The following is a 16074-nucleotide window of genomic DNA, read 5'->3' as shown; positions in this document are numbered from 1 at the left end:
CCTGCTCATCGATTTCTTGATTGGCCCTTTGCTGATCTGTAAAATCCCTAGCATCTAAAAAACACACATACACCACAATAGTAACAAGACATTAGATCTAAAAAAAAAAGTAAATTGTTGTTCCAGGGCCACACTATGTACCACCCCACAGTTAGAGAACAACTGCTCTATTGCATTCTTCTGCTGTCTGGCTAAATGGGTAAGATATGAATGTGGTCACATTTGTGAAATGGACTAATAAATACACAACCATTTTGAATATTACATTTTATTTTTATGATTGATCTCTGTGGAGCATTAAACATGTTGACGATAAAAGGTAATGAATCCAGCAGTGATCTAGTTTAGATTACATCAAAATTGCACTTTAATTGCACTCTAAACAGACGTGTCTATCAAATGGAAATCATGAGCCTTTTTTGAGATGCCGCATGGCTATAAAACAATACAAAAGCAAAACTGAGCAAAAACAAATAACATAACATCATTATACAACTTCCTCTAAATCCTCATTACAAACGAGAGATTGTAAGATAAGTTATTGAATTTACAGGTAAAATCACTTCAGTTTGTAGTATTTGTTTGGAATAACAGATAATACAAAATACACAAAATGTAGAGAATGTTCAAAAAACAAAGCAATTCAAAAAAAGCAATGGTCGTTTTGTCGCAGTAGCAACAAAGCTAATCACACACAGCATTTTCAAATGTTCAGTACTCGGACAAATTCAGTCAGACAATGCACACATTTTAGGTTAACCAAATCCCACATCAGATCCGATATGAGAAAACATTAGTTAAGTGACTGAACTGTGTGATAACAATGGCATTTATTCAAAAGTTATAAATTAAATACCGATGATTTTCTGTACAGGCATCTTTCCCTTTAATTTAGGAAAAATAACCAGTTTTTACAATCTTCCCTCAGGTCCGACCAGAGATGTGACGACTGCAGTAATGTATAACGTAGAGGCATAATCTTTAACATATACATTGTAGTGCAAAGAAATATCAAAACAGACCACGTACATATTGGCACTAATATGCTGCAAGAGAAAAATGTGACCTTTCTTTGATTCGTTGAGTTTACACTGTATGCATGCAATCACTAGCAAACATATCAGGACCTTTTCTTTTCTCACTTCTCCTCTCACATACATTTATATCCTCACCGCTACCCAGTAACATGTTTTTCCCAAATCCGCCTCTGTTAAGCTAGTTCTGGGTTTTAATAAGAATACTTTGACTATGTCGACAAACAAAATTGGAATTTGTTTGTACACACTGATTGAAGGACTCCTGAGTACAGCGGCCATTCCTTATGCCAACAAACAACATTACTGTATTGCAGAGCAACTCAGAGAATCTGTGTAGACCTTTTAAGGCAAACACTTTTTTCTTTTCTTAATATTGCAGTGGTTCTTGTTCTGTTATTACTAGTGTTTTAATTAAGTGCTCACCTTTTTTTCCAGAGGGAAAAGTTCACCCTAACAATGAGCTGAGACCCTCCCGATCAGTCAGTAACTGAGAATCCCAAACAAAACCTCACAGGCCCACAGGTGGGTAATCTCTCCTTCAGACCTCAATTCACACATGAATAGAAAAATATGCTCCACCGTACAATTACATGATTGATTAAAAAACTTGTCATAGGAAAACAACAAACTAAAATGGAAACAATATTTTCTCATTCATTAGTCAGAACATTTTATTTTATACAATCTTTAAAAAGCCTTTACAAAAACAGTATCTGAAGAAGGAGGCAGTCCATTTAGGCATACAAATTAATATTGTTTTTCCCTTTTGGGTTGACTTCTGATCACTTTAATGTTTGTGGTGCTCTCAGATGAAGTCATTGGTCAAATGTTTAAAAGTAAAATAAATCCTAAATCAATCTCGTTCATGTGGGTCATGATGAAAATCTTTTTTTAGGTAACTGTTCACTTCATATTTGGTGCTCTTTCAGGCTGTGTTCACACTTGTAGTTCAGTTCGCTTAGTTCGTTTGATCCCGGAAAATTGCCGTAAATTTGCTAGAGTGCCTTCTGTGTGAACGCAAACACGTCCCGGGATTGATGCTGGGATGGGGACCTAGTAACATTGCTGGGATCAGTCCTGGAACGCGCCCCGTGTAAACAAAAGCCAGGACCAATGCCGTAACTTTTGTTGCTCTTAGAAGAAAGTTTGGGTTCGTCATCAACAAAAAAAGAACGAAAAAATGTGCGCAAACTAGAATGAAGCAGAGACCCGGGAGCACCTTACTATCTGAGCTGAAGCTGAGATCGTTCGCCAGCTTTGTGGAACGGTACGCGTTGCGTTAGTGTACGACCGAATCCGGAAAAAAATGCGCAAGCGTAGTTTCTCGAGATCGAAAGCGCAGATCATTAGTAAACTTAAGACGCTGCGTAAAAAAAGTGGACTATGATGGAAAGAGCGGTAGCGGAAGATTAGACTGGCCTTTCTACAACACATGACCTGACCTTTGCGGGATGTATGTGAACGCAATCACAGATTCCGGAAAATCACTGGCAGTGTGAATGAACCAAAATCAAACGATCCCGGGACAAATCCCGGTACACATTATCCGTGCATTTTCCGGAATCTCTGTGTGAAAGGGGCTTTATTCAAATGAATTGCACTAACAGAGCAATCACACCAGGGTTCGTTTTAATCAAGCCAAACTTGCCAAGTGTGAACACACCCAGTAATGTAAGTTACAATATCTGTGTTCACTGGAAAAAGCCACACTCTCTAATGTCCCTTTTGATTCAAGAGAGTTTGAGCTTTCTTCGTGTCTAGGGAAATTTCAGTCTTGGTTAAAATACAGGGATATAAACTCCTTGGAAGTTTTTTTTCGCCCTATGCTGCCAGTGGCAATAGACATTAATACTAGTGTGATATGTCCCTATCTAAAACATTAAAAAGGAAACTTTCTGAAAAAACTATATCTCTGTATAGAAAGCGAGGCTATAGCTTGAAGTTGTATCTCTGGACAGAAAGTGACACTTTAAGCTTGAAATGCATTCCAATTAAAGACAGAACAATAGCATTACCATGACATTACTGTAAAGAAACAATTTAGATCATTTCTGGCAAATTACTAAACCCTTGTTGGGTTTTTAGTATTCGATTGTAGTATTTACTCAACCCACATCTACTCTAAACCTATTGTTGATTACAGCTGCAGCAACAGCATGAAATCTCTGAACATATTTAGACAATCTGAAAAAGAGAGAAATAAAAAGAAAATATGGCAACAATCAGTTTCAGAGTATGGAAAGAGAAGAAAAACAATGTTGAGGATTCAATGACACAGTACAGCTGATTTTATTTCAATTAGCATTACCACAAATTTTGATAAGATAAAATATTAAAATTCATGAGTATAAACAGTAATGCATGACAAGACGAAAAAGTCTCAATATTTGTAAGATTTTATTTTTATGTATAAACACTGTACATAAATTACTTTCTCTGCGACTAATATTGTACGGATAAGTGGAATTTTTTTAATTAAAAAAAAAATCCATAAAGATATTCTAACATCTCTTGTCAAAGTACCGGTCAGTTATGAGATATATATTTATATATTTTGTTCTGTCAGTTTCCGCTCTATTCACCACTTGGGTTGGTTCAGGAATGAGATTGTACACTCAGATTTGATTATATGAACCACAACTGTGTCCCTTAACAAAATCAAAGCAGAAGAGAAACGATCAACTAGCTCACAGTCTGAAACCTCAGTCCTCACCAGTTGACAAAATTTTGCTGAAAACAAGGATGCCCAGGACAGTTTGAACCACTGAATTAGTCACTGTCTTGTGAAAAAAGACATTATATTAGTTCATCTGGGTGCAGTGGTCTTTGCATGTAAACACATTTGCTTTTTTTCCTCCATTCCTCCATTTTATCACTGACCATGTCACCTTTAAGGTTTTATATAAAAAAGCAAAAAAAAAAAAAAAGACAAAAACAAATCATAACAGAGTTTTTTTTCTTGGGTTTCTCTCTTAGAGAGTCCATTATCCATTCAATGCAATAATGTGGACAAATATGTAGAATGGGGGTGTGGTTCAGTCAATGAGAGGAAGTGCCTCAAGTTTCTTTTTTGTATAATTGCAGTGTGTGTGTGGCACTTAGGCACAACTCCTCACTTCTCTGACATAACCCCTTTCCCCTTAAGTCTCTGGGATAGGAGTTCTGGGAGTGTGTACACAGGAGAGAGGAGCTTGGGGAGAAGAGGGGCAGTAGTCTGTTGAACAGCCTGTGCTGTGCAGACTGTTACCTCTTCCCAATCTCGCTCTGCCTCAGGAACTGGATATTGTTGGCACTGTCGGCCAGTTCAGGGTACTGCTCCACTGATAGTACATAGTAGCCGTCATAACCCAGCACCTTCCCAGAGCTGAGCAACTGCCTCTTCTCCCCCTCTGTCCAAAGACGCACTCCCTCCTCCCCGTCACGCACACGCTGCTGCTCCCGCGCCCATGCACTTGACAGTGCTCTTTGGCGGGCCTGCTCTAAGACACGTGCCTTCTCCTCGTCCAGTGTCATGCCATAGCGCACATGCAGAGCCAATGCGCCATACTGCAACTCCACATCTGCAAAGCGACGTGTCCGCCCATTGACCACGGTCGTGGACTGTGACACTGTTACGTTGACCCCGTTCTCTAGACTCTTGCGACCGCTAGTGAGTCGCAGGGCGCCCAGGTCACTCTCGGGCAGGCTGGTCTTTATAAAGTAGTGCGTGTCGCGGCCTTCCACTGTGAAGTGCAGGTCCTCTAGATAGAAGGCATTGTTGAGGACAGTGGCCACTTTAATGCAGTCCTCATTTGCTATGTTCAGTGCGTTAGTGGCCACCTGGCCTTTACTGGTAATGGCAAGCATCACACCTTTACCAATGAGGGATTTGACTGTGGCGAACCACAGCCAAGGTTTTTCCCGGCTTGAACGTCGTCGGCTTAACTGGATCTCTGGCATCCTCTCAAAAGATAGGAAAGCCTTGGCCTGCCTCATAACCTCCTGCTGGACCCCTGAGATGGACTAAAGTTGGCAGAAAAAGACAAAACTTTGTTTTTTATCGTGTTCCTTTAAACTAAAATAGCACATTTTAAAAAGATCCAGCCAAGTAGTTTATGTAGGACAGAGTAATTCAAACATATTCATAAGATTCATAAGGGAAAAATGCATCAGATGGCGTACCGGTAGGTCATCCCATAGTTGACTCTTCCTCATTTCCAGTGAGGGTTGGGTGAGATCAAATTTAGGGATGGGAAATCCTGGGATGACATTATGCAGATGAAAGCCAAATGTCACAAGCCAGATGTTGATATCTATAAGATAAAGAACAGACATTGTAAAAAAAAACAAACACAAAAAAACCCTTAATCAATTAAACTAATTAAAATCATGGTTGCACAAACAAAACACCAATACAGCATGCCAGAAGGGCCCTCTCTTACCTGTAACATACTCCTTGACTTCATGCACCTTGCTGATGGGATTATTATTGCGGAACATGTACAAGTTGAAGGGAGCTGGGTCTTTACCCACCCTTGTCCAGGTGCTAATATCTGGGGTGGTCCAACGGCCTGCTTGAATATCATAGTCTCGCTCTCCAAAGTGCAGCAATCTTGTTAAAGGGTCATATAGGCCACCATGGAATCCAATAACCAACTGGAAGTCAGGGTTAGAGTCAAAGTAGATCTCTCCATAAGCAGTATATTGCACCTGCTTGAGGAGAAGCCCGTTGCTGCTGAATACTGCAAGTGGTGTTCCTGTGTTGTCACAAGCGATGTAAAACTCCTCACCACTGCTGATCTCCATGGCAAACAGATGGCCTTGTAGGTCATAGTAGAGCGAGGTAATTTCAGAGCTCGAGTGGTTGTACACATGGGTGATGCGTGTTGGGTAGTTGAGGTCCGCATAAAAGAACTGAAGGTGCTGGCCCAGGCTATTACGAGAGGCCAGGCGTCTTCCTAGCCCATCATAGCGGTACTGGATGGTCCAGCCACTGGCTTTACTATGCACCCGAACCAAGAGTCCTTTGGAGTTGTACTCAAAGATCTCTGCACCCCTTTGCCGCAGAAAGCCATCTTCATCCATACGATACTGCACATCGCCCAGCCGTGTGATGCGGTCCCGTAGGTCATAGCGGAGGGGAGTGAGTCGTGCACTGTTGCCAGGGTTCAGCAGGTGTAAGTTGCCATTCAGGTCATAATTATACCGCCACATCATTTTTTCATTTAGGTAGACTGTCTGCAGCTGCCCGTCCACATCATACTCATAGCCATATTTGGTGGTGTTGGCGAAAGGGCCAATCTTTATTTCCCTTTTGGTGACACGGCCCATGTTGTCATACTGGATGGTGATCCAGTACATGAGGGAGCGGAAGATCTCGTACTGGATCTCCTTGATGCGGCCATGTACGTCAAAGTGCTTTGTATAGGTCATTACAGCTGTTGATATAATCTGATTAATATCATAATAGATTACTCCGAATTTCCCAAACTGTTCTACCTTGCCAGAGATGTCGTCAAACTGATAAAGGTCTATAGGGAGAGGGGTCTCGTTGATGACTCCTTGCATGCTGGTGACTCGAAAGCTATTGTCATAGGTGTAGTCAAAGCGGGCATTAACCATGCCATCCTCACTGAAGCGGAATATCTGCCGGTCCACCAGAGGACCTATCTGTCGATATCTGATAGAACAAATGAAACCCTCACTCTGAAGGTTGACAGTTTTCAGCACACCTGCTGTCTCATCATAGGTGAAGCTGACCCGTGTGCTGTCATATAAGATCTCGGACAACTTGTTCTGTCTCCGGTACTTATAGAGGACACGCCGGCCAGTGCCCAGGTGTGCCACCCGCAAGAGCTGGCCATCCTCACTGTAGTCCACCGTAACTGAGGCATTACTTTCAGGTGGATTGTAGATGTTGCGGTAGTAACCAACAGAGCGGATAGTTTGCATGGTGTGACGAGCCACACTTGGCATAGTGATGGCAGAGAGTCGATCCTGCAGATCGTAATCAAAAATGTACTGCCGCTGGCTGTGTAATAGCAGCACCATGGACTGTAAATCAAAAGGTGGGAGAGAGGAGAAATTAACCTAAACAATTACTCTTTCATGCTTTTCTTACATGCTATTAAAATACAAATCGTGTGTAAAAGCAGGTATTAACGCTCCATTTAGTGATTAGTTCTTTGCCTAATTGAGTTCTCCTTGACCCTCAAGCTTCTAAATGCAGGTCTGTTGCTGCATAAATATGAGGCTTAAGCCTCATGATGTGCCCATACTTATCTCAGTAAGGTGGGTTGAAAACGGTTTTCGTGCTCTGAATATTGTGGAACTGGGGCATCAATAAAAAGGGGTTTTAAAATGCATCTGTATGCTAAGCTGGAAGCTTGAGGTAAACAAACAAGTCAGCAAGTTGTCTCTGAGTTATGAATGATGGAGGCCTCATGTTTATTCTGTGCCTGTTTTGGGTCTTGTTGGACAATGTGAGAGGTGAGTTGAAGCAAAGGATGATAAATAAGTGTTTCATGCTGTGGGGCTTAAGTACGGACATCCCCAGACCCTTTCGTTAAATGGATCTGAGACTGTGGCATTCAGAGCTACCGCATCACTCCACTTATATTCATGTCTTGCTTGGTAAAATAAGCACAGACTGACGTCTGCAGATTTTGAGGGATATCCTTAGAGGCCTCTCCACCTTGGGGAATTGCTACAGGAGGTGTCTACCTTTGAGAAGCCTTCACCTTGTCAACCATACTTGGACAGACATTATTCTAGTTCCCTAGGCACTGCTGGTGGCGTATGTTTGATATCCTCTCACTGGTCACGCTACCTGCGCATGTGGCAGGCGATGGAAAGACAGACTATCCATGCATATTTAATCTACACATTTGCACACCATGGTTTTTCTTGCCACAAAACTTTTGTGGTTGTGGCTGAGTGCTCTCTTAAGGGAAACTCAATTTTTATCTAACTGAAACTCTGTAAAAAATATTTCATTATAATTAAATGTCCATAAACAAAAGTGTACAGCATACAACAGCAAACAAGTAATAAAAACTTAGTGAGTGTTTAAGCGCAATTTTCTGACGTCATGGGATCACAACACTAAGAGATAGTAAATCTTTTTATGTTTTTTTTTTTTGTGTGCGTTCCCGAGATTAGACCTTCCTTAACATAATGCCAAAAACCCGAAGTCTCTAGGTGGTCTGGTTGAGGAGGAGATAGAAGTGCAAGATTGGTGCGCACAGACAGAACAGAAATCATGAGTTAACAATCGCAATTTTGTCCGTTGGAAAATTGCGCTAAAAAGCTGGGATGTCCTGCAAGTTTGAAGGGTTGGGGTACAAGTTATTCTTTTCATATCACTCTTTGTCTCTATCTTTATGGTATCATTAGGGCTAAGCTCAAACCACGGGTTTTCCCTGCAGTCTCATTTTAAGACTGTAACTTTGTCTATTAAAGACTTTACAAAGCAAATTTTCTCAACAAATATCCACAACATCTAGTTTCTCTCCCTTTCTGTACACACCAGTTTCTGAAGTCTATAAACCACCCACATACATTTCTGACTCTTAGATAAATAGGGGTCTTTGTTAGGGGTGCAACGGATCGCAGTTGATCCATGATCCGTACGGACCAGGTCCCACGGTGCGGCATGCATGTGATTTGTGGATTAACTGCTAAGTTTAACCATCATAGAGTGGCAAGACAAAACACGTCCAAATTATTACATTTAAGTTACAAAGTTATAAAGCAAAGTTAAATTTACCCCCCCCCCCATATATATAAATATATATATATATATATATATAAATATATATATATATATATATATAACATTTTTTTTGCTGATCTGAAAAATGATCCAATCCGTGGCTCAAAAACCTTAAATGATCCGAATCGTGAGTTTTGTGACCCGTTGCCCCACTAGTCATTGTAGTATAGCTATTTCTCTGGACCAACAAACTTCATGTTTTTACTGCTGACACAGTGAAAATAGTGTGCTTCAGGAAAACCACTACAAAAGGGAGTAACCATCAGGAAATCTCAGTTATGATGGCGGATTGTGGACACCTTGAACTCAAAGAAACAGTTCAACCAGAAATTAAATTTTCTGTCATTATTTACTTGCTCCCATTTTATTCCAACCCAGTATTCTTATGTGAAACACATAATTATTATGCAGATTGTCCAGGCTGCACTTCCATACAAGGAAAGAGGAATATTCATACTACCAATCTCCAAAAAGCAGTTACCCTTAAGGGTAAATTGTGCTGGAGTATCAAATGTATGTGCATGCACAAATTTAACACAAGGAACTTAGTACTTTCCAAACACTGTCAATCCATTTATATCTTTATAATTCTGATTGAGACGTTTTAAACTTCCTTGCAAAATAACCTTTGGAAATTTCAGACAAATAACACAACACATATGCAACACAATCTAGCAAATCTTCTGGTATAAGAGGCCTAGCTACTGTTTAAAAAATTCACAATTCTCACCTTGTCCAAATAGGTGTAACTCCAGGTTTTGCCATCAGCAAAGGTTCTGGAGACTATGCGTCCCTGGCTGTCGTATTCTATCCTCTCAATTGTGGGTCCTCTCTGGAGGCTTGTGACCTGGCCAGTGTTGGAATAGGTGAGGTTGACAGACATAAGCTTACTGCTGGGCACCCACAGTGTAGGATGACCAGAGGCATCATACACAATCTTCAGAACGAACTTTCGATGGTCATCATATATTTTCTCTGAGCGCAGTGAGCGGTCATAGTCCACAGACAGCAGGTTTCTACCGTTGACCTTTATGATAAGAAAACAGAATATTTTACTGATTAGAACATTCATTGCTAACAACAGGTATAGTATTTTTGTGTGGAGTTGATTACCCTAATTTCAGAGACATATATTGCTTTGAGGACAGAATAGAACATAAACATTTCATACATAATGGTCATCAAAACATTTTTGATGTGACACTTTCTTTTTCTCCCTCTTTCTCTCTCTCAATTACAATTCAGCTGCTCTTCATAACTCTTCTTCATTACAAAAACAATATATATAGAAAAAATAATAGAGAATTTAGAACAGAAATACATAGTTTGGTGTCTGTGGGTTGCATTATGTCAGAATTAGTTTAAATAACAATGTGGATATGAGGGTTGTTTCAATTAATATTAAAGACGAAGCCTCTTGTTTCAGTGTTTGCAGAAATACTAATGCATATTTTAAAATGGCAATAATTTAGCACTCTCACATCAGTCATGCCAAAAACAGCATTATGAAGAGTATTGTACAGACATAATGCATTATTCTGACTACGCCAGTAAACACATCTAATATATATGACTACTGACAAAGAGCTTTCTAAATTACATTTTTACATACCCTGAGTTTCCTGCCGAACACTACAACCTTGCCACTGTTTTGTTCTTTTCTGAAGCGCCACTCCACCAAGTTCTGTCCATTTTCTCCAGGCAGCGTCATGTTTCTTCTGGCCACTGTTGGGTTGAATGCGCCTGCAAGAATATGAGGCTCGGTCTGGAAGTGAGAGTCCATTCCATTGGCGTAGATGACCCTCATAGAGTTATCATAGCCCACCTGGTAGCTGTTTCTTAGTTGATCTATGAAGAGGAAAACAGTGAAATGAGTGGGGGAAAAAGCCGGAGAAGATAGGTTATAAAGGATTATGTTAAGACTGTTAATTCAGTGTGGCAGGATCACCACCTTGATTTTTATTCTCAAGTCCCATCATATTTAGTTAAGGAGGTTAGAAAAGGATTTGTAAAAAGAAAACCCCATGACACATTAACTACATTGGTTTGTTCTGTGGTTGCACTTTAACATATACATACATAATATTCTTTAATCTAACTAAATTCATTTGAATATAATGACTTTTCCCAAATTGGCATTAAGTCACCCTATTGCTGCCTGTTACTTCTCCCTATAAAGCAGATGTGTATCATTTCTGCATCACCAAACAAAATTGCAAAAATAAACAACATTTTCAAACAGGTTTCCCAATCTGCAACTGGTTAAATAAACATACTGTCCTGTCCCAAACTCAGGTCACTGGTTAAGACAGTTTGGGATGTTTTGATTATTTGCCTTTGCATATTAAGCTGGGCTAAGGTTTTTAAAAGTATTTTAACATTAAAATAATTCAGCTTTAAACTGTGCTATGCAGATGTATTATTTCAGAACCCAGCTGTCCAGTTTTCATTCCCTGTGGTGCTGTGATTATAGTGAAACTATAAATTACCATCTGACAATTTTAGCTCTAATGAATGAGTAATGAGTGTTTGGTCATTAATATTGATTTAACCTGTGAGTTACAGCTTGATTAGCAGTGTGGAACATTTCCAAGACTTAAAGCAACAGGTCAGTTTAAAGCACCATCGGGGCATTGTTAATAATAATACAGCAGAGATATGGCGCACCTTGAACTAATGTGTAAAATGAGTCAATGGAGGAGAGGTTGGTGGTGATGCTGACATCGTCATCTCGTCCTGAGGTCTCAATGTCCACTGTTAGGGCTCTGTCCATCTCTCCAATCAGACTGGTGATAATCCCGGTGGGGAATGTCACGTTGGTCAGGCGTCCTTCACTATCATAGCTGAAAATCAAAAATGCCATTACAGCACCTTTTGCAGTTGGACCTCACTTATGTGTGGTCAGCAGTTCTAATGATGAAATGACATTAAGCAGACTAGTGTGCATGTACGGTTTAGAGTCAGTCTTGTTTGGGCCTTGTTTATATGTATGCTATCTGACAGAGGTCAAATGGACAATCTGCTTGTGTACACTAGACAAAGAAAAATGTGGCAAAAATGCGTAAACAAAAATGCAGTGAACAAAAAAAACGTGAAATAGGCTGTTTCTTTCCAGTGTGGTTTGCTTTTTGGCTAATGCTGCCTAGTTTGAGTTGCCTTACACTCACAACTCTCCGGAGGACATTTTAAAAAAAAATATATAAAATGGGGATTAATTCTTACCCACAAACATAATAAAAACTTGACTCATTGAAGTCATAATCATTAAAGTCTGTCAATGCCTGCAATGTCTTTGTGGTTATTGCAGGGTAGGTGCACAGACACTGAGTCCAACATGTTTGCCAGAAGGACCTACCCCAGACTGGCATTATGCAAAACCTTTTGGTACACCACCAGCCGGAAAATGTCATTCAGATTCATTTAGCATTTTCACCATGCTCTTAATTGCATATGGTGAAATTAAATGGTAGGTTTTGTAACTACATGCTGCATTTTTGAAGACTTAGAAAAGCATTATTAAACCCTACAGCAGGAATGTGCACTACAACATCATGTATCCAAAATGTCAAGGCTGACAAAACTGCACATCTTAAAATAATCTTTAAAAGGTAAAAACTCAAACTTCTTTACTTTTTTTTTTTATTTAGTATGTATATATCTGAGACCACACTAAATGTCTTAATTTAAAATCTAATAATAATAATAAAAAAGAGATGTGCTGTGCTGTAATGTAAAGGAACTAGCAGAAGCACTCACTCATAAAATGTGGTCCAGCCAATTTGGATGCTTTTGGTGGCTAGCAGGCCGCTGTTTCCATGGTAGGTGAAGAGCACTAGTTCCTGCCCCTGTGCTATGAGGGTCTTAAGCCCTCCATTTGTACCAATTGTCAGCCAAATGACCTGGTTGTCAGGGGCAACAATGCGCACTGGCATTCGATTGGGGTCACGACGAACCCGGAGCGTATTTCCACTGCTATCTGTTACAGCGGTGACATCATCCTCATTGCTATAGCTAAAGTTGTACTTATAGTCACCAGTGACTAAGCTCATAGTAAACTGATGTGTTCCATTGGAGTCAAACACGTAAAGTTCTTGTGAGGCAGGTGATGCAACTTCAAAAAGACCTGAAGAGCCTTGCGGAGGTCGATTGTGACGTATGGCACGGATTCTAATGTTTCCCAGGTCAGCTACGTAGAGCGTTCCATCAGGAGAGACCACCAGAGAGGAAGGAGCATTTAGCCTTGCGTCTTTGGCATACCCATCGCCGGTCTGGTAACAGTCACAGTTAGTGTCCTTGCAGTCACAGTCGGAGGGTGCTCCTGCCAAGTGAGAAATCTCGCCATCCGTGCTAACTTGTCTGATGCGGTGTATCTTCTTTTCATCCGTCTCAGAAATATAGAGCACACCGCTGTATGACAAAGCAATGGCTGTTGCACCTTCCAGAGTAGTCTGGATGGCACGCTTTCCCATGGTGTACTCGATGCCTGGCACCTGGCAATGCATAGGTCTGCCTGCCACAATGCGCACCTGCCTGTTCTCGGTTATCTGTAGTACAACGTTGTTGTCAAGCACATAGATAGAGTTGTCCATAGGGTTGATGGCCAGGTCTGTAGGCCACTCTAAACGCACCTGGAGAAAGGACAGATCAAACAAACAGCTTACAAAAACTTGCATGCATATACACACATACACAGACACATAATTACATCTACCGCCTGCTCTCTCACTCTGTGCACAGTTGATGTTTGGGTCTGACACTGATGAAGAAGGATCTGTTACTTTGGAGGCTTAATACATTGGGTGCCTCTAGTTCATTCGATTTGCCTGTCGCTGGGTCATTTATTTTGCAATGGGATGCAATTCCTCAGCGCCTACAGGGAACAACTGTCTGGCAAACAAAAGCACAACCAGAACAACATTGTCCACATGGATGACTGGAATACCTCCACTGCTTCAACAAGGCTGTTAAATAAGGTTTGCAAGGACAGTCTTTTTTGGATGTCTATTAATAAAATACAATTCTTCACCACCACACACTTTCTTTCAGACATACAGAGAAAAGTGCAAGTATTCTTTCCTTGATTATACATTGTCTTGTCAGTCTGAATGATCTGGTTTCAATATTTCTTGAATACAGTCTCGACAACTTCAATAACGCTGCCAAGTGCCAGTGGGTAAAGTTATGCAACTGCATAATCTATAACTCACTCTTGTGAAGATAAGCTGACAATGTAATTTTCAGTCTGTTCCTAAAGCTGATGAACACTAATGAACACTAATGGAGACTTATTCTCAATGAAATCAACTTATATGGCATGATTGGGACTTTCTTTAACCAGAAAGTCTTCAATGTCTTCAACCAAGAGCACCACATTAAAGCGTAATGGTTCTGAACTACAGCAGCTCCTGTGGATAAAAGCTTTCTCTGCTCAGCCATGGCCCGTCTGTGATTCCACCTTCTACATAATGCATGAACTTAAGAACAGATTTTACTTAGGGCAAACGGATTTTACTTGGGTGTGCCACAACATGCTACCTAAAATGTTTCATCAACCCTCAGGTCACCACCTGATATGCAAAAGGACAACTTGGTAGCCTTAGAGTACTTTTTATGCTCTGGGGACAAACTTGATTTAGACTGAACATTTTAAACCCAGATTTAACTGAAGATTTCCTTGAAGAGTTTTTTGAGTTATTTTCTGCTGTCCCTATTGGCCTAACTGAGGTAGGTGACAGTTGTGTAGGTTGAGCTGTATATATCCTTAATGATGCACATCGATGACTTGCTACAGAAAACGTTTGGGTAATTGTGAGGCTGACACCAACTGTCTGGGTCTGTCCATACTTCACTGAGCTCCACTGAGCTTGGACCCAAGGGTATGTTAGACAACCGCCTTATGTCTCGTCCCCAACCTCCATCACTTAGACAGAGACAAATGGGATTGGTGGGGAGACCAGAAAAAAATAAAGTGAGGGGAGAAAGGATTCTGCCTAAGATTGTGGATACACTTCAAAGTTTACTAAACACTGCATATCACCCCATTTCAAACAAAAGGTCCACTTGATAATAAAGTTGCAGGTAAAATGGAGTCTCACTCTTACACCCACAATAGATATTACCAAAATTACACAATTACCAAAGAACATAATTTCTTGTTTGTTGGGTTGGCTGGTATAGTAGTCTTGGACTGCTGAGACTCAACGACATTAATGTAGCATCACATACAATTTCAGCTATTGTCATTGCAGACATAATCTATTTACAGCCAGCTATGATTAATTTATTCCAGAATGTGCCCTATTCCCTATTCAATACCAGAGTGGGGTACTGAGATAAAACTAATAGTAGTCAGCTGATCATGTGATCCCAACATGGAGATAACATGTTAAGAAAAACTGCTCCATGTAAAATAAAACAGCTTTTATTAGGCTACTGATTTGACTGCAGTTTTGACTGCTGATTTTGACTCATAGGAGTGTTCATCATATTAATCATATTTTTCAAATGTACTATTTATTCCTTTGTGTAAAACTTTTTTTAATGAGGAAAAAACTACAGAGTGGACCTGTCAATGATGTTTTCCACAGACTCACTAATCTAAGCTGATTAGATGGAAAGCAGCCATGGGGGGGAGCTCCAGGTCTTCAAAAAAGTTCCTCTGGTTTTTGTTTGGGTGGAGGCTGCTACAGAGGGCTGACCTCAGGCTTTTGGTTTGTCTTGGGGTCAGTGGATGGATAGAAGGTCATAGTGCAGTTTACTATAAGTGGTTGGCTAGATAAAAATATTTTATTTACTTATAATTTAAAAGTCTGCAAGCTCTAAAACTCTCTGTTATGGTCCTTTAAATAATAAGCTATTATTTACAGGGTTTCAGATAATACAAATGTTTAATTATTATAAACAAATAGTAAATAAATACAAAATAATATAAAAATGTGTCAAGGACAACATGAAAACAATTCTGCCTTCCAGTTCAAATGAGGCAACAGTTTCAGTTGCTTCCAGCCTCTGTTTTTATCTTTGAAACAAGGCCAGTCATCCTAACACCATTTCAGTGATAAAGCAAGAGGATCAGGTTAAAATGGCAATATCTTTGTACTGAGAATCACAGATCGCATTCTGAAATAAATCGAAGTTTGACCTTTCTGCCCTTTAATATTTTGTTTTAGCCCAGTGGCATAACTGGACTGAATTCAACTCTATAAACCATACAACGCTCAGGTTAGCAGTATTGCAGATTTTCTTTTGTTGCAGCAATAAATTAACAAATTCATATTTAAGATT

General features: G+C 40.1%; 1 protein-coding gene across 3 annotated transcripts in view; it reads right to left on the bottom strand.

Moving 5' to 3' along the window:
• Window positions 1–3310: 3310 nt before the first annotated feature.
• The window catches only part of tenm3 (teneurin transmembrane protein 3), a 271342-nt gene continuing 258578 nt past the window's right edge, over window positions 3311–16074 (bottom strand). For all 3 annotated transcript variants that reach the window (XM_081360456.1, XM_081360457.1, XM_081360458.1), the window contains 7 exons: window positions 12547–13418; window positions 11458–11633; window positions 10403–10638; window positions 9521–9817; window positions 5459–7070; window positions 5199–5329; window positions 3311–5039 (listed from right to left, as the gene is read on the bottom strand). In XM_081360456.1, coding sequence (XP_081216582.1) covers window positions 4281–5039; window positions 5199–5329; window positions 5459–7070; window positions 9521–9817; window positions 10403–10638; window positions 11458–11633; window positions 12547–13418 — 4083 coding nt within the window. In that variant the 3' untranslated portion in view covers window positions 3311–4280. The remainder of the gene's footprint in view (window positions 5040–5198; window positions 5330–5458; window positions 7071–9520; window positions 9818–10402; window positions 10639–11457; window positions 11634–12546; window positions 13419–16074) is intronic.

The sequence above is a fragment of the Scardinius erythrophthalmus genome (assembly GCF_964197995.2).
Source record: "Scardinius erythrophthalmus genome assembly, chromosome: 3".
NCBI classification, from domain to species: Eukaryota; Metazoa; Chordata; class Actinopteri; order Cypriniformes; family Leuciscidae; genus Scardinius; species Scardinius erythrophthalmus.
This window is presented reverse-complemented; position numbering and strand designations above follow the sequence as displayed.